This window comes from Pseudorasbora parva, chromosome 25 (genome assembly GCF_024679245.1).
Source record: "Pseudorasbora parva isolate DD20220531a chromosome 25, ASM2467924v1, whole genome shotgun sequence".
Taxonomy (NCBI): Eukaryota; Metazoa; Chordata; class Actinopteri; order Cypriniformes; family Gobionidae; genus Pseudorasbora; species Pseudorasbora parva.
The window spans coordinates 20,230,453-20,250,490 of NC_090196.1; the positions used below are offsets into that span (position 1 = coordinate 20,230,453).

Genomic DNA, 20,038 nt, shown 5'->3' on the forward strand with positions numbered 1-20,038 from the left:
ATTCAATTGTATAGGGTAATTCAAATCTGTACATTTACAATAAATGGTGAATGGAAGTATTACATCTATAACTAACCCAGTATTAAATCAAGGAGTTAATCATAGCAATTATTTTGAAAACAGATATGACTAGGTCGTATATAGGCTACGAGATCTCAAATTAATCACTCAAGACTCATTCATTCATATTTATTCAAAGGGGAAGTTTGTTAGCCAGTTTGTGATTTATGTAAGAATTTCTTGAGGGCAAAACCTATTTTAATAGAATATATGGAACATGCTTGTCTATCCCCAGACCCAGCTCAATTTAAGATTGAACATTGGTCTGGGGAGTCTGCTCTGTATTTTGTAGTGCACAAGGCGTGATTAACGAGCAAAATTTAAATAACTCTGTATTCAACGCAATTGGATAATTCTTCAACCATTCAGACCGCAAGAACTGTGTTCAGCAAGCATAATTCAAATGACTTTGTACACAATTGGATAGTCTTTCAACCAAACAGACCAAAAGAGGCGTGATCAACAGACATCGATCCATTGCTTCTCTATCCGTCATTATGTTAAACCCACCAATAGCGCTGCAGGTGGATAAGCCAGTCTGTGATTGGTTCAAGTGTAACAGAAGCAGTAAAAATTAATGTACAGGTTTCCAGACATTTTAAATCACCGGTAGGCTAGGTTAACCCGGTCTAGGAATACACAGTCGATAACCAGGGTATAACTTAAAACGTTAACAACGTGGAACACGTAACTGAGGCAACTAAAGCAGAGTCTTGTGAAACCGGCGACATTTGCCCTAAATCGGAGACAAATCTGATTATTATGAAAGACAAGTTCTGAGAGAATCAACTTCTTGCGGACTACCATTTTTAAAAACAATTCCAGTCTTGTGCGAGAACACTTTGGTTTGGTTGTAAAACATAGTTTGTGGTAGCCCGACAAGCCAGACCCACATCAAGATGTTTGGTTTGGAAACTCCCCATTGACAGGGCTCAATCCGAGGGGCAGGATAAACGGTTGTCTTTCAAACTCCCTCTGCACGGCGTGCACGCAATTGGATAAAGCTACAACCAACCAGAGCACCAAAAGTGAAGCAGAGCAAGTTGACAGATTCAACTTTCACCGTATCCGGTTGGCAAAACTCCGAACACATCTTCCCTTCTAAAGAATGACTTCAGTGCCGTTCTTTGTTCTTTTCTCAGAGAAAAGCTTAACTCCAAGTCTTCTAGAGTCACGGTCAAAGCTGATTCGAAAGACCACCGTTTCTCCAGTTTCTGTGTTTACTAGTAGGACGCAAGCGCAACTCAGCCGTCATTAAGTAAAGCCCCGCCCACTGACTCTATGCACGATGTGATTGGCCCGACCAGAGTTAGGCTTTTACAGCTCAGAAGGGTATTGAGAGTTGCTAGACGACACTTGCAGCAGATTAGATTTGCTGCCGCTAGGGTGCCTCTAGATTTCTAGGCTAAGTTTGTGGACCAAACAGAGTTGTGATTCTTCTTATTGTTAGAAGATCCCCTTCTTTCATGAATACATATTTAAATTGTAACTCTTCTTTTCATTTCGTAGATTCAGGGTGCTATTCTAGTGGCCTCAATGCTTCAGCTTGTCCTGGGCCTGTCAGGACTCGTGGGGCTAGTGCTGAGGTTCATCGGACCGCTGGCCATCGCTCCCACCATCAACCTCATCGGACTGTCGCTTTTCATCCAGGCTGGGCAGAAGTCGGGAGCTCACTGGGGAATTGCTGCTTTGTGAGTTACTGCAGAATTACATGTATCTTCGAGAGCTGAGTCAGTAATCTGTATTTGTAATTATGTAGGGCTTCTTTGTGGCTCTCAAAATGCAAGGCCCCTTTAAAAACAAAACACCCTCGGGGTTCAGTCTTTATCTGTAGAGATCAACCCTCTTCAGCGTTTTCATTTAAATGATAAAACATCGCTCAGATCCTTTGATGAAAAAACAGTGTTCATTACTCATCCTAGAGCATTCCTTAGAGAATATATTAATCCAGTCATCGGTTTGATTCCACCCCTTCAGACCCTCCCTGTCCAGGTGCCGCCAAGTAAACAGGTTTGAGCCACATATGTGTGCCTGACTCATTAGGACACATAGTAAACTTCTCATCTTAAGCCTGTAAATAAGATTTAGCAGCATTAATTAGTGTACAGGACAAAAGATGCCTGTTTTTGTTTGGTTGCTTTGTTTGAACAAGACAAAAAGTGTTGAATTTTGTGTGTTTTTGCTGATATGCTTTATTTGATGTTTGTTTTTTCAGCTACTTTTGAGTTACTTCATAAACCTCTTCGTCATTCTAGTCCAGTCCTTAATCTGATCCTCACTATCTTAATCTTAAACCTTACCTACACCCTACAGCATGTTGTTGAAGTGAATCAATTGAAGTAGAGTCAATGAGTAAATGAAGTAGAGTATGTTTTGGTTCAAAACAAATGAACTATTGACATTTTGTTCTTGAAGATTACGTTTAAAGCAATCCAATCAGGTTTTCACACGTGGCATATACTTGGAAAGAATTTGATTTTGCTTTGCTGGACCTACAAAATATAAAAGTAATGGATTAAAACAACTACAATCATTTTAGTATTATTAGGGTTTTTATAAGATATGGAAACATATAAAAAAATATAAGACATTTATAACAAATATAAAGATGTTTAATATTTGTGAATTTAAAAAATATGTGTGTATGAGCTACTATCTTTCTAATGGGGATATCTTGTCATCTTTCTACAGGACTGTTTTCCTGATCCTTCTTTTCTCTCAGTATTTGAGCAAAGTTAACCTTCCTCTCATTGCTTATAAGGACAAGAAGTGGAAAGTCTTCCAGTACCCTCTCTTCAAACTCTTTTCTGTGAGTGTATTTTATATAATTTTAATTATGTCTACAGTTATAATATAATTAAGTAGGTATATCTACCATGGGATACAAAGGTCTGAGGCCACTAGAGAAAACTCTTCAGCATTGCTGTTCAAATTGTCATTACAAATGCTATAATAGCATAACAATTTGAGTGAAAAATTTAATCTCTTAATAATGGGTATGTCCTGATTTTGCTTTAGTTGCTGCAAATGCTTAAACTGGCATGAACTCCACAAGTTTGTGTCCGGTAAACCATGTTTTTGAGTCCTTCAATTAAATTAGTGACCTAGAAGTAGTGCAGACCATTCAAATGCCCCTATTGTGCTATTTTAAAGTTTCCTGATTTTGTTTAAGAGGTCTCCACCAACAGGGTTACACGCATCAAATGTCAAAAAACACTTTTATAATCATACTATACATTGCATCGGGGGTGTGGGGGTGGCGGGGTGGTGAGAGGGGAAACACCGCTCTACAGTCATTTGAAAGTGATTGCAGTACCAGTTTTGGCCACAATCTTACATACACTTCCTTTAAAGTAATAGTGGCCCCCCGTAATAATGCGGGTTAGCCGGAAACGTACACTATATAAAACATGAAACAACTATTTTAACACCCGTTAGAAAATATATACATTAATAATGAATCATTCTTAGAGGTTGTGATTCTGAGGAGCAAGCTGGTCTACTGACCAATCTTTCTAAAATACAGCTCAGTCTCTGATGAATGACAATCTAATTATAATTAAAAAAAAGGTCAAATGAAAATAAGCTTTACTGTTGGCAAACCTCAAGAAGTTCCCCAGGGCTAATGCTTTCCTTGTCACATTTTACGTGCTACAGATTCCTAGCATTGACATTAATTGACATGTGAGTGACCTTATGAAACCCGCCTTTAAGGGTTCAAAAAGAAGAAAATGTAAGCTGTGAAGTACATGACAAGGATATGTAGAAATCCACTTATTTATGTATGTTGTATTTAATGTACAGGCTTTATTTGGGATGTGTGGAGCCTGGCTAGTGTGCTTCCTGCTGACATATTTCAATGCCCTGCCCTCATCCCCGAATGAGTACGGATACATGGCCAGAACTGACATCAATCTCAATGCAGTAAAAAGTGCTGCATGGTTTTATGTGCCTTATCCAGGTGAGCCGTCATCAAACCGCCGTTAAAGTTTTTTTTTTCCAACCCTGGAGTCTCTTTTGCAATTGTCATCATAATTTTTGCTCTTTTTTTATTTTTATTTTTTATTGCTCTTAAAGCTACAATTATGTTTAAAGTCTTAAATGTCTTAAGTCCAGTGTATGTATATATATGCAGCAAAATATTGTTGAACTTCACAAATTAGAAAGTTACTAAAGAATTGAAAATGTTAACATTTAAAAAATCTATATGTATTGCCTAGATTTTTTTATATTAAGTTTTACACTGTGCAGTTTTTTTTTCATTCCATTGAAAAACATGTTGAGATGAATAATGAAAATGAAAAGCAATTTTCCAAAAATATTTAGCATGTTGTTTCCATTACAGAATGATGTCAGACAAAAACATAATTTGAGATGTGGTGTAAATTACATTTTAGAAAAAAAAAAATTATTAAAAGTTTACCAAAAATACCCATAGTTAGAAAAATGCCCACATCTGTTATTTCTTGCTGAACTGTGAAAATTCCAGAAGAAATAATCAAATGAATCTTATCGTGAATTAAAATACCAATTCATTAGACCAAAATGTCAATGGTTTGATGCAAAGATGCATGGTTTCCCTGGAACACATTAAAAAGGTCAACAATCTGACAGTTATGAATAATATACGAATGTTGACATGACCGTTAGCAATTTCAACAGTATTGTCAAAGCTGGTTCCCAAATGCTGTTTGCCTGCTGTTTTAAAAAGCCATTTCTGTTTAAAGAAGAATGAGCTATTCTGAATGAGTGTTTCTTTCAGAATCCACAGATGAGAGATACATGTGCTCTGAGGGCATTGGTGATAAAATGACATGAATGGGGCTTCTCTAATTCATCCCGAAGAGGATTTCGAACTGTCAGTCAATGGGAACCATAGTTTGCTTTGCTAGTGTCAATTCCCACTCATATGGATGTATTGTATTAATGTCTAAGAAGCATGCGGCAGTCGGCTTTTGAGCTGTCATCGCTGTTTCAGCGTGCTGCCCACTCAGGTCTTAACAGATGGTTTGTTGTATTAAGAAATGCATTCAACACCAATTGGTCCTCTGCTGTGAATAAGCTAGCAAGTATATCTATTTGAAACAGCTTTAAGGTTTTCAGGGTTACTTTTCACTGCGTCCCATTTGACTTCTTTAGATAAAGCTATTAGTTGTATCGCCCAGGGGCTTCCATATTCGGGAATGTGGTATTTTAAACTTCAAATAGCTAATACAGGTTTGACTGCATCAGTGTCTGAATGTTAGTGAGGACAATCAGTCATTTCGCTTTACCCACTTAAATCCCTTTAGACATTTATGTGCTCCGGGCTGATGTTCCAGAATAAAGGACCATGGGCTCATGTTACTGTGTGAATTTTTGACTATAGTCTATTTCTACTGTGTACAGGTCCTTCTCAAAAAATTAGCAAATTGTGATAAAGTTCATAATTTTCCATAATGTAATGATAAAAATTAAACTTTCATATGTTTTAGATTCATTGCACACCAACTGAAATATTTCAGGTCTTTTATTGTTTTAATACTGATGATTTTGGCATACAGCTCATGAAAACCCAAAATTCATGTCTCAAAAAATTAGCATATCATGAAAAGGTTCTCTAAATGAGCTATTAACCTAATCATCTGAATCAACTAATTAACTCTAAACACCTGCAAAAGATTCCTGAGGCTTTTAAAACTCCCAGCCTGGTTCATTACTCAAAACCGCAATCATGGGTAAGACTGCCGACCTGACTGCTGTCCAGAAGGCCATCATTGACACCCTCAAGCGAGAGGATAAGACACAGAAAGAAATTTCGGAACGAATAGGCTGTTCCCAGAGTGCTGTATCAAAGCACCTCAGTGGGAAGTCTGTGGGAAGGAAAAAGTGTGGCAAAAATCGCTGCACAACGAGAAGAGGTGACCGGACCCTGAGGAAGATTGTGGAGAAGGACCGATTCTAGACCTTGGGGGACCTGCGGAAGCAGTGGACTGAGTCTGGAGTAGAAACATCCAGAGCCACCGTGCACAGGCGTGTGCAGGAAATGGGCTACAGGTGCCGAATTCCCCAGGTCAAGCCACTTTTGAGCTACAGAGAAGCAGCACTGGACTGTTGCTCAGTGGTCCAAAGTACTTTTTTGGGATGAAAGCAAATTTTGCATGTCATTCGGAAATCAAGGTGCCAGAGTCTGGAGGAAGACTGGGAAGAAGGAAATGCCAAAATGCCTGAAGTCCAGTGTCAAGTACCCACAGTCAGTGATGGTCTGAGGTGCCATGTCAGCTGCTGGTGTTGGTCCACTGTGTTTTATCAAGGGCAGGGTCAATGCAGCTAGCTATCAGGAGATTTTGGAGCACTTCATGCTTCCATCTGCTGAAAAGCTTTATGGAGATGAAGATTTGGTTTTTCAGCACGACCTGGCACCTGCTCACAGTGCCAAAACCACTGGTAAATGGTTTACTGACCATGGTATTACTGTGCTCAATTGGCCTGCCAACTCCCCTGACCTGAACCCCATAGAGAATCTGTGGGATATTGTGAAGAGAAAGTTGTGAGACGCAAGACCCAACACTCTGGATGAGCTTAAGGCCGCTATCGACGCATCCTGGACCTACATAACACCTCAGCAGTGCCACAGGCTGATTGCCTCCATGCCACGCCGCACTGAAGCAGTCATTTCTGCAAAAGGATTCCCAACAAAGTATTGAGTGCATAACTGAACATAATTATTTGAATGTTGACTTTTTTTGTATTAAAAACACTTTTCTTTTATTGGTTGGATAAAATATGCTAATTTTTTGAGATTAATGTATTAATGTATCTAATTAATGTATTCTACTTATGTGTGTATTATCCTTTTTGATAGAAAATTGGCATTACTTATTGTAAATTAATACAATTACAGTTTTATATTTTATATATTTTAAAATGGAATTTACTCCTGTGATGGAAATTACTCCACCCTTCAGAAATCATTCTAATGTGTGTGTGTGTGTGTGTGTGTGTGTGTGTGTGTGTGTGTGTGTGTGTGTGTGTGTGTGTGTGTGTGTGTGTGTGTGTGTGTGTGTGTGTGTGTGTGTGTGTGTGTGTGTGTGTGTGTGTGTGTGTGTATACTGGCCACTTTATTAGGTACGCCTTGCTAATACCAAGTTGGATCCATGTTTGCCTTCAGAGCTGCTTTAATTCTTCATGGCATAGCCTCAAGACAAGCTGCTGGAAACGTAACTCAGAGATTTTGGTCCATATTGATATGAGAGCATCACACAGTTACTGATTTGTCAGATGAACATCCATGATGCAAATCCCCCTTTCCACCAAATCCAGAAGATTGAGATCCTAAGGATTGAGATCTGGTGACTGGAGGCCATTTGAGTTTAGTAAACTCATTGCCATGTTCAAGAAACCAGTTTGAGATGAATTAAAGCTTTATGACATTATAACAGGAAATGTTAACGTTTTTCCAGTTGTCAGTTATCCAATTTTGGTGAGGGTGCAAATTGTATCCTCAGTTTCCTGTTCTTAGTTTTATACAAAAAGTTTTATACAAACTGTATAAAACTGTTTTCTGCCACTGTAGCCTATCTGCTTCATAGTTGGACGTATTGTGTGTTCAGAGATGCTCTTCTGCAGGCCTCGGTTGCAACGAGTGGTTTGAGTTACTGTTGCTTTCTATCTGCTCAAACCTGTCTGACCTCCTCTGACCTTTAGAATCAACAAGGCATTTCTGCCCAACGGCAGCTTACTGGATATGTTCTCTTTTTCACCTCATTCTCTGTAAACCCAAGAGATTGTTGTGTGTGAAAATCTCAGTTTCAGAAATACTCACACCAGCCCGTCTGTCATCAACAGCCATGTTCATAGTAACCTTCCTTCCCCACTCTAAGACTAAACTTTGTCTTGATTGTGTCTCCATGCCTAAATGCAAAATGAGTTGAGTCACTGAGTGAGTCACAACCTTGAGAAACCTACGCTTATGTATTTGATATTTTAAAGGGGGACTTCAGCGCTGGGAAGATGAATCTGTATTTAAACTGGGTCATTAATGTAGTAGAAATGTGAAATTATTTTTTAATTTGGGGATTTCTAGACTGAGAAAAGACAGAAAATGTATTTTTGTCTCATGGGGATGAAAGACTACAATTCCCAGAATGCTTCGCTGCCCTGTGAGGCCATTACCAAAGCCACCGCTACTGGATTACAGAGACTACAGAGTTCCTACAATTAAATACTGAACGTGTTTGTTCAATATAACGATCGAGTTGCCGCGTGAGTTTCACAGCAGACTCAGATTAGGAGTCAGATTACATTTAACTGAGGTAATCGCGACCACATTTGCGGCATACATTCACAACGCGTTTTCAGTTCATGCCTTTGGAAGCTTAATTTTCATAGAAATTAATTTGAGAAGTTAAAACACTTACATTGCTTAGCATCCGTTTAAATTAATGCCTGTAGCTGAGCTGTGCTTTAAGTGTGATCTCCATTCCCCATGCACGAGTTGAAAACATGTGGAAATGGCTCCCTCTGCTGGCTGTAGTCTTTAGTCTCTGGGCAATCATTCCTCTCGTGACGCAAATATCGTCAATTTGCGTCACGAGAGGAATTTTTCCAGAAATAAAATGCATAAATCTCTCGTCTCAGGGGATATAAGAGGGGGGAGCACGATCATTTGAATATACTCCAGGGTTTCTACTGATACAAAGCCATATGTTAATCGCTGAAGTAACCCTTTAAGTATTTATTTGGTTAAAAACCTGATACAAATCTGAACCGGAGTCAAAGTAAACACTACCTTCACCAGGCTGTTCAAACGTTGCTTCCTTGTGTCAATAGACAAAATGAAAAAAAAACAACCCAAGGGTTTCTCGAGGTAAAGTGCATTGAAAAATATTATTCCACTTTAAAAGGTAAGAAGAAATGTGGTTTTCCTAGTAACCAAGGGATAGTTCACCAAAAATGCAAATGTGATGTTTATCTGCTTACCCCCAGGGAATCTGAGTTGAAGGTGTGTTTGTTTCTTCAGTAGAACACAAATGAAGAATTTAAGTCCAACCGTTGCTGATATAATGAATGTCAATGGGGTGTATTTCTACGAAAGCCATTGTGAGAGTAAAAAACATATAGACATACGAATCCATATTAAACCCTGTGGCTCGTGGCGATACATTGATGTCTTAAGACACAAAACGATCGGTTTGTGTGAGAAACCCAACAGTATTTATATAGTTTTTTTTTTTTTAACCTCAAATACAACACTATGTACATCAGCAATCCCCGCACCATCACTGCCTGTAAAGTGAGGTCAAATTACACGATATGGTGTAAAAATAAGTGCAAGAGATCACTTCCGCCGCTTGAATCCAATTGAGAAACGCTGTATCTTGTACATTTGACCTCACTTGCCGGTAGTGATGGCGCTCTTGCGACTTTTGTTGTATTTGAGGTAAAAAATTATATAAATACTGTTTCTCACACAAACTGCTTTGTGTCTTTAAGACATCAATGTGACGCCACAAGCCACAGGGTTTGATATGGATTCGTATGTCTATGTATTTTTTATTCTCATAGTGGAAAACATCCCATTGACATGCATTATACGGCAACGTATAATGGAGTTAATGGAGTTGGATATAATGGTATAATGGAGTTGGAGTTAAAAATCTTAATTTGCGTTCTACTGAAAAAAAAAAACACACCTACATTTTGGATGCCCTGGGGGTAAGCAGATAACCATAAAATTTGAATTTTCGGGTGAACTATCCCCTTTAAACGTTTTCTGCTTCTAACCATACTATAATTATGTATTACTCTGAACATGCCAGTGTAAAACCCTCTCTCTTTAATGTTAACTTTATTTGCATCGTAAAGAATACTAAGGAACTTCTTGCAGTTAAGCGTTTCCTTATCTCATAACTCTTTTTCAGGACAGTGGGGTTTACCCACTGTGAGCGTGTCATCTGTACTGGGCATGATGGCTGGAGTACTGGCCTCAACAATGGAATCCATAGGAGACTATTATGCATGCGCTCGTCTCTCTGGTGCACCTCCACCGCCCACGCATGCTATTAACCGTGGCATTGCGGTGGAAGGCGTAGGATGCATCTTGGCTGCCCTGTGGGGTAGTGGTAATGGAACCACCTCCTACAGTCAGAATATCGCCGCTCTGGGAATTACAAGGGTATGATTTGTCTGTTTATTGATATGTACTGTAATAATGATAATTATCTTCATTGTTGTGACCACCAACACCAAAGCAAGTTCTTTATTATATTTCAACACGTTTATATCACTATTCAGCTAAAACATTGACTAGGTTACCTGAAGTCACACATTAGTCATCTGTATAATGTTTTATATTAAATATACACATTGGTTAATGTTTATAACTTTATATCATATCAAAATATAAACTGTTATCGCACAGCTCTTTATATTAACAACCATGTTGGGATTTGCTATATAGTAAATATTGTTTATGTAATGTATGTATGTGGATAAAGTTGTATACACACATACTAATCTATATTTGAGAATAAAACATTTGAGATGGATGTCATGCAATAACATAAAGCTTTATGAAGGCCTACTTAAAAAAACAGACTAATTGCAGATGAGGTTTAACATGTTCTTAATATTAATAATGGTACATGTATTTACATGTTTAATATTTCATGTTTTTAAAAAAATACGCACATACATTTCTACTAGTATGTTTAAATCCCCTTTGGACAATCTGTTAAGATTTTCATAACTTGTCATTACTGATATTTATACATATTTCAGAAGATAAAATAATTAAAATATTTCACTTTTGTAGGAGAAGTAAATCAATTTAAATAATTAATTAGTTACTTATTATTTACTATACTGAAAGAATATGCAGCACACTGATACATCTCACATACATGTTCCCTCTCACAAAATAATTTAAAAAAAAATATATATATATATATATATATATATATTTACAGAATGATTCTGATCAGATGTTCAATGGTTCAAATGTTAATTGTTAACTTCTTGAGCATCAGTGACTATTTGTAGCTTTTTATGATTGGTCCTGTGCATGTGTTCGTGCTTGAGTATTGAAGGTGCCCACTGTTCTCAAACATCCTCCAGGTCCTGTAAATTCTTTTGGTTTTTGAGCATCCTCTGTACATTGGAGCTATTCCCCTCTCAGGACAATTAAGGGTCTCATCCGCATCTATCACCAACAGCTCCAAGCCGTCACTGATGCTCGAGGAGGCAACACATGACAATCTTTTGAGTAATGCTTAAACATCTGTTATGCAGCTTCTTCAGGGCAGTGCTATACAAAAGGTCTTATTTTAAAGATTATATCTCAATTTTTTTTTAAAAAGTGGCTTCAATGTTATCAGGCCATTTTTCTTAATATGTCTCCATTTGATGGAAATGACAATTATCACAATTCCCTGCGTGTTCAGAAATGTTTTTTGGTTTGGGTTTCATGACGGTATTTCGAATGATTTATCATTACATTGTGTGCCAGGTTGGCAGCAGATTGGTACTTCAGACTGCTGGGCTTCTCATGATCATCTTGGGACTCTTTGGTAAATTCAGTGCAGTATTTATAACTATTCCAGACCCGGTCATTGGTGGAATGTTCCTCATCATGTTTGGGATGGTAGCAGCAGTGGGTATTTCCAGTCTGCAGGTATGATTGAGAGTTGTCGTACATTTTCATTTCATTGTATGACATTGCTTGTCAGGGCAACGTCATGTAATAAAATTTTTTTTTTTTTTTACAAAGTTTAATTTGTATTAAATTTCTTTTATTTCAGTATGTGGACTTGAACTCCTCCAGGAATCTCCTGATTCTTGGCTTCTCGACCTTCAGTGGTCTTGTGCTCCCAACCTGGTTTCATTCTAACCCAGGCATGATCAATACAGGTGAATATAACACTGAAACATATAGCATATGCAGCATTTAACCCATCAGCAAATATATTTTAATAGACTTTAAAACTTCTACCCAGGGTTGTATCACTAAATGTTGGCCACCGTCAGGCCTCTCACCACACCAAAAAAACAACAACAAAAAAACAAACACAGACTGCTTTTTTTTTACTACAATTCTCAACTTTAATTACAAATTGTCAATTGTGTAAATTATTTGAGTAAATATAATTAGTTACTGTACTTAAGTATCTTTTTGGCTACTTTGTAGTTTTTTTCTATAGTTTTCAGTTAAGCAATAATTCAAACATCAAGACAAAAACACATGACATTTTTTTCTTCCCTACATAGTTATAATTATCACTGTCAATGACGTAAAAGAACAATAATTTAGAAGATTCAATCTCGGTTTGTTACTCCTGAAACTTTTATTGAAATGGCAAAAAGGAAATAGCCTATTCAGAAACCTCGCAAAATGTAATCCCTTTAATCACTTAAGGGGGGGGTGAAATGCTGTTTTGTGCATACTGAGCTTTTTACACTGTTAAAGACTTGGATTCCCATACTAAACATAGACAAAGTTTCAAAAACTAATGTTGGACGTTTGATGGAGTATTTCTGTGTCAAAAATCCTCCGGTTTCTCACAAGTTTCGAAAAGTTTTTTCCGAGTATGTGTCGGCTTGACGTTAATAGAGCGGAAGGTCCTTGTATGGGCCGTACGGGCTCTTCTCCCAGTAGGGTGCGCGCGCGTAACTAGAGTGAGAGAGGAAATGTACGCCCATAAACACTCTCTCAGGTGCAGATCCACTCGTCCGTGAACACTTATGTCGCGCGCCGCACTCCACTTTATTCCTATGGGTGACGTCAAGCGACTTCAACGCTTCAGCACAGCATTCCGGGAAGGCAGCGCTGCATTTGAACCGATTTGAACGCAGAAATGACGGGAAGCTTCAAGGCATCGCTTCAGTCGCGTCGCAAAGTGGATCTCCACGGTCACTGCTGTCACAGGACTTCACCAAATCATACCAAAGAAGTGTGTTTTTGACAGAGCAGTCCCAGCGATAAAGGTTCGGTCCTGCTTTGGAAGCAGCCGGTGAGTAAAACTGCTTCAAATGTCTCTGCTGTCGGCTATCGTCGCGTGAGTAAACATCAGTAAACGACACGATCGCGTGCTTCGTCATTCAAATGCGCAAACAGTTACTCCATTGTTGTTCTATGTATAACGTTACACTAGTCTGACGTGCAAAACCGCTTTGCTTGCTACTGCTAAGGTTTAGTCGCATACAATAGTCCAAAAATACAGCACATACCACAGAGACGGACGTCCTGCTGTTGCTGTTTCTCCTGTGCAATTTATTTCCGCCTCGGAATGATTCTGGATCATATATCTATTAGCTGAGATCGATAGCCATGGGTTTCTCCACGCTTGAGGACGTCACCGCTTTGCGCGCTCGTCATTCTTTAGCTCCGCCCACACGATACGCCTCCAGGTGCTCGGTTTTTTCCGGAAAGACTCGGTACAGCCTATATTTATTTTATAAATATAATAAAACTAAAGACTTTTCGGAGATATGAAGGATGCAATACTACTCTATAGTTACACAAGATTGACATGAGATTGACTGAAACTGAGTGTTTCACCCCCCCTTTAAGCTGTCAATAACTTTATTTCCGGTTCTGCACTCTTACAAAAAACTCCCATTATAATCTTTATAATTTGCATCATGTCTACACTTTGTAGGTTAGAATGAAACTCTTCATTAAAACTCCAGGAAAAGGGATAAGAACCGTTATGCTTCTCGCAAGGCTCACCATTCTTCCAAAATAAAAAAATAACTAGAGGTTATGTGCCCTCCTGCAGCTTTCTTTCCCTCTCTCTCTGCTTTGTTATTTTTGATAGCCTGATTTAGACTTCATGTTTTGACTTTCATGTCATTTCCACACCACAATCTGAATTTGAACTACAGCACAAAACTACACACAAAACCACTTTCCCTTTTGATAGGGGCATCACTAACATGGAAGGGCGCACACTATAGGGCACCCAGTATATGAGTATTTATTATCGGTGCTGATGATATCCGACTGCTCTTATTTAGAAAGACTGCTAGTACTATAATCCTTGAACACATGACTAGCTTGTAGATTAGCCAGACAGATCAAAAGAAAGAAACCTGGACAACAGACAAGACTTCAAGCACATAACCAGATGACTTCTGTTGTGGTTTCAAGAAGTATTTGCACAAAAACAACTTTCATTTTGTTTTGTTTAATCTTGATGGAGTTTTCTCTGAAACGGAACAGTTGAGCCATACCTACTGCATTTTGCCAAAATATAAACTTTTAATTAATTGTACATTTTATTCATTGGCATGGTAATAGCATGATGCAAAAATACAGCCAAAATGCAGAAGCCATGTGTGCCATTTTGCAGCAACAACTTAAAGCAATACATTTTTTATGATTTTATCAGTCTCTCCAACCATTTGACCGCTTTTCTTTGCTTCAGTTCATTGGGGTTTATGGTCCTATCCCAGCATTTCAATCGGGTTGATTGCAACACCTCCATTCTTTTCTTTTTCAGCCATCATGTTGTAGATTTGCTGGTGTGCTTGGGATTATTGTCCTGCTGCATGACCCAAGCTTTAGCTGTCAGACTGATGACCTCACATTTGACTCTAGAATACTTTGGCATACAGAGGAGCCCATGGTCAACTTAATGACTGCAAGGTGCAAGCCCAAATCATGACCCCTCCACCACCGTACTTTAACCGTTGGTATGAGGTGTTTGTGCAGATATGCTCTGCTTGTTTTTTGCCAAATGTGGCGCTGTGCATTATGGCCAGACATTTCCACTTTGGCCTCATCTGCCTAAAGGACGTTGTTCCAGAAGTCTTGAGGTTTGTTCAGATGAAATTTACAAACCTAAACTGTGCTGCCATGTTTTTTTCAGTGACAAAAGGCTTTCTCCAACCCTTCCAAGCAAGCCACACTTGTTCAGTCATAAACTTTGACATTTAACGTGTTAATTGAGGCCTAGAGTCTGAGATGTAGCTCTTGGGTTCTTTGCAGGTTCTCTGGGCAGCCTGAACTTGCGGTGACTTTGCTGGGGCGTCCTCTCCTGGGAAGATTGGCAGTTGTCTTGAATGTTTTCCGCTTGTGAATAACCTCCCTCACTGTGGAATGACGGACTTTAAATTGTTTGGAAACTACCCTTCCTAGACTGATGGGCAGCAACAAATGCTTTTCTAAGAATTGTTGGTGTCTTTTCTTACTTGGCATTGCACTAACAGACACACACCTAAATATTTAAGACCAGCAAATTGCCAAAAATTCTGCTTTTATAGAGTTAGTCATGCTTGCTGATGATCAATTGGATCCAATGGTTGTACTTAGTTTTTCACACAAACTTGGCTTCTCCATTTTGGGCTAGTTTTTGTTAAATAAACCGTGACGTGGCATAATAAGTCATGTGTTGTTGTGTCATCTGAGATTGTATTTACCTAGTTTTAAGACCTGCCAAGGACTGGACAATTTTTGATTATGTCCTGAAACCCAAAGAATTCTATTCACACACACACACACACACACACACACACACACACACACACACACACACACACACACACACACACACGCACACACACACACACACACACACACACACACACACACACACACACACACACACACACACACAACACACACACACACACACAAACACACAAACACACAAACACATAGTGTTTCCATGTTTTATTGGGACTTTCCATAGGCGTAATGGTTTTTATACTGTACAAACCGTATTTTCTATCCCCTTACACTGCCCCTGCCCCTAAACCTACCCATCACAGAAAACATTCTGCATTTTTACTTTCTCAAAAAAACTCAACCTGTATGATTTATAAGATGTTTTTCTCATGGGGACCAAAAAATGTCCCCACAAGGACAAGGATTTCGGATATTGCCATCTGTGTGGGGACATTTTGTTCCCTTAACGTAGGGATTACCAGCCCCCACACACACACACACACGTATATATGTGTGGTGTGTGTATATTATATAATATTTATAAAAAATATATATATAACAGCAAATAGGACTTATCATTTTTAATAAATGCAATAAATAACTAATATATTTGAACAATTAAGCTGTAAATAAAATGTATTTATTTATATGGAAATTAATTAATTGCATTAATTTATCAAATACATAAATTTTGTTTTGTTATTAAGATTTAAATAAATAAAAGCATTCAATCTAAAATAATTGTATTATTAAACTAAAATCTGATAAAACTAATTAAAAATAAGTAATAAAAGAACAATTCCTGTCTGAAATCCTTTGCTGCACATTAGGCACAAATGTTGCTTCAGCAACCAGCAGGACCAAACACAGTAGTTCTTTTGAGATCTCATTTGAGAGTCATAACTACAGCTATGTGTGAGGTCACCCGGTGCAAGTGGCACATCCCAAGCTTATCCGCATGGTGAGAAGCATTGTCTGGACTCCTGAGGTTAGGGCGACTTATCTGACAATCCTCTTTACAAGTCTCTGTTTGACTCTGCTGTAATCTCCCTTCGCTTCAGCGCGAACCCTTCACATAAAAACCAACGGACCCCCTTTGACGTCCGGGTCAGTGCACCCTTTCGATGAACTTTGCCCTAATCCTCGTCCTGACTGTTCAGTTAACACTGCTTAAAACAAGAAGGTGCATCAACACAAATCCATAGTGTTTTATCAGTTTATTGACAGGCTTTCAGGAATTATTACTAAGCTGAACTCCTGACCAACGCTTGGTGTGGTCTCGTCAGATGGAAGCTAATTGGTTCTAGAACATCCACCTTATTAAGACGTAATGATCTTACAAAATAACTTACACCGAGTTTTTACGCCCACACGTTGACTTGCGTATATATACATGCATTGGGCATCTGTCACTATCTGCCCGGCTCTTTGTGACCTGAATGGTTTGTATCTATCAACAGGCTTAAAAGAGTTGGATCAGCTCATTATGATTCTGTTCACCACCCACATGTTCATTGGTGGATTCTTTGGATTTGTTTTGGACAACACAATACCAGGTAAGTTGTAAAAAAGCATGACTGTAGGGTGTGTTAATCTGCTGGGGCAGCTATGGTCAAAAGGTTTAGCAAGCGTGCCTGTTACGCCTTTGTACGGGCTCATTTCAACTCTTCTGAGGCCATATGAAAGTTATTATTCTATTCAAAAAATACATTTGTGAACATAGCAGGAAATGCTAATGAAAACTTTTAAAGGTTCTAAAAGGTTTTTGCTGTGATGTCATAGAAGAAACATTTTTGGTTACCCAGAGAACCTTTCAATTAATGTTTTTTAAAAGAACCATCTTGTTTAGTGTAAAGGTAATTTTAGTAATCTTCAGAATCTTTTTCACCTGTGATAAAGCTTTTGTGCAATGGAAAGATTCGATGGATATTAAGGCCCGTTCACACCAACTACAACTATATAACATAACATATAATCCATAACAATAACATTCTTATGCGCACTTTACACCGATCAGGCATAACAATAATATCCTAATATTGTGTTAGTCCCACTTTTGCTGCAGAATGAGCCCTGACCCATTGAGGCATGGACTCCACTAGACCCCTGAAGGTGTGCTGTCATATCTGGCACAAAGATATTAGCAGCAGATCCTTTAAGTCCTGTAAGTTGGGAAGTGGGACCTCCATGGATCGGACTTGTTTGTTCAGCACATCCCACAGTTGCTCGATTGGATTGAGATCTAGTGAATTTGGAGGCCAAGTCAACACCTCAAACTCATTGTGCTCCTCAAACCATTCCTGAACCATTTTTGCTTTGTGGCAGGAGGATTATCCTGCTGAAAAAGTCCACATTTCGAAAAGTCCAATACCGTTTCCATGAAAGGGTGTACATGGTCTGCAACAATGCTTAGGTAGGTGGTACATGTCAAAGTAACATCCACATGGATGGCAGGACCCAAGGTTCCCCAGCAGAACATTGCCCAAAGCATCACACTGCCTCTGCCAGCTTGCATTCTTCCCATAATGCCTCCTGGTGCCATGTGTTCCCCAGGGAAAGTAACGCACCCGCACCTGTACCCGGTCCTCCACGTGATGTAAAAGAAAATATGATTCGTAAGACCTTTTTCCATTGCTCCATGGTCCAGTTCTGATGCTTACGTGCACATTGTTGGCCCTTTCGATGATGTACAGGGGTCAGCATGGACACCCTGACTGGTCTTTGCAACCCCATACACAGCAGACTACGATCCACTGTATATTCTGATACCTTTCCATCAGAACAAGCATTAACTTCTTGAGTAATTTGAGCTACAGTAGCTCAACTGTTTGATCAGACTACACAGGCCAGCATTTGTTCCCCACGTTCATCAATGAGCCTTGGCCGACCATGACCCTGTCGCTGGTTCACCACTTTTCCTTTCTTGGAGCACTTTTGATAGATACTGACCACTGCAGAGCAACAAGATCACAAAACCACAAAAGCTGGAGTTTTGGAGATGCTCTTTCTGACCCAATCATCTTGCCATCAAAATTTGGTCCTTGTCATACTCGCTCAAATCCTTAAGCTTGCCCGTTTTTCCTGCTTTCTAACACAACTTTGCGGACAATATGTTTTTGCTGCCTAAAATATCCCAAACACTTAACCTGTCAGTGGCCATAATGTTATGCCTAATTGGTGTAAATACTCAAGCTATTTAAGAATCTTATTGGCTCGTAATGTTTTTTTATCATTCATCAGCTGGAAAAAAAATGAAGTATCTGTTTTTTCTTCTAATTGTCTCAAACTATAATCATGTTTTTTTTCCCCTAGGAACAGAAGAAGAAAGAGGAATAAAGAGCTGGAGGAAGGTTGATAAAGAATCTCAAATACAGATCACTGATCAGTCCTGTTACAATCTACCTTTCTGCACAAACTTCATTCAGAGGTTCAAATTGCTCCACTACCTCCCATTTCTCCCATCAATACTTGAGTCACAGGAACTGGGAACGCATCTGTAGCGCCGTAGCTATGTTTTATAGAATTATAGACTATGTTGTCAAAGTTGATATTGTGGTTTTATATATAGTTTGAATGGCACATTCCAGGCAAGAGGTGAGCAACATTCAGACCAGGCTCCACGGTTAAGCTCATTAGAATAAGAGTCCACACTAACCACAGAATTGCTCCCATTTTTCATGGGAATCATACAACCATGTACATTTTCAGCTCGTTCTGGATTTTTAAAGTGCCTGAAATTTCCTCAAAAGTTCCAACCAATTTTCATTATAACATATTGTCGATGTCAGGCAGAAACCATATGTCCAAAACTGCTACTTTCCCAAAACTGTAACAAGGCATGATGGATCCATGTTCTCATTCTGTTTACACCAAATTCTGACTCTACCATCTGAATGTCTCAACAGAAATCGAGACTCATCAGACCAGGAAACATTTTTCCAGTCTTCAACTGTCCAATTTTGGTGAGCTCGTGCAAATTGTAGCCTTTTTTTCTTATTTGTAGTGGAGATGAGTGGTCCCTGGTGGGGTCTTCTGCTGTTGTAGCCCATCTGCCTCAAGGTTGTGCGTGTTGTGGATTCACAAATGGTTTGCTGCATACCTCGGTTGTAACGAGTGGTTATTTCAGTCAAAGTTGCTCTTCTATCAGCTTGAATCAGTTGGCCCATTCTCCTCTGACCTCTAGCATCAACAAGGCATTTTTGTGCACACACATACACACACACACACACACACACACACACACACACACACACACACACATATATATATATATATATACTGTATATAGGCAACGTGGGGGAGAGGACGCTGGCATTGTCTGTTCGCCGCTTCACCACCCACAAATCATGTTAGCTGTTTTATTAGATTTAGATTTTATTTTATTTTATTATGTTTCTGACTAGTCTAACAGTCAGAGCTACAATTGGGACTGTTGCTGATTGCTGGCAGCCACTGAGAGGACATTGTTCGCTGTTTTCCACCGCTTCTCTGATGTTTTTGTTTGAATTGTTGCGGTTGGTTCTGGTTTGAAGGACATTTGATGTTGCTCGC

General features: G+C 39.0%; 1 protein-coding gene across 1 annotated transcript in view; it reads left to right on the plus strand.

Moving 5' to 3' along the window:
• si:dkey-106n21.1 (solute carrier family 23 member 2) overlaps positions 1 to 19,703 on the plus strand; it is a 32,733-nt gene extending 13,030 nt beyond the window's left edge. The window contains exons 5-12 of the mRNA XM_067436121.1: positions 1,570 to 1,751; positions 2,752 to 2,869; positions 3,865 to 4,021; positions 9,963 to 10,216; positions 11,549 to 11,713; positions 11,841 to 11,949; positions 16,948 to 17,043; positions 18,800 to 19,703. Of these exons, the coding sequence (XP_067292222.1) occupies positions 1,570 to 1,751; positions 2,752 to 2,869; positions 3,865 to 4,021; positions 9,963 to 10,216; positions 11,549 to 11,713; positions 11,841 to 11,949; positions 16,948 to 17,043; positions 18,800 to 18,987 (1,269 nt within the window). The 3' untranslated portion in view covers positions 18,988 to 19,703. The remainder of the gene's footprint in view (positions 1 to 1,569; positions 1,752 to 2,751; positions 2,870 to 3,864; positions 4,022 to 9,962; positions 10,217 to 11,548; positions 11,714 to 11,840; positions 11,950 to 16,947; positions 17,044 to 18,799) is intronic.
• The last annotated feature ends 335 nt before the right edge of the window (positions 19,704 to 20,038 follow it).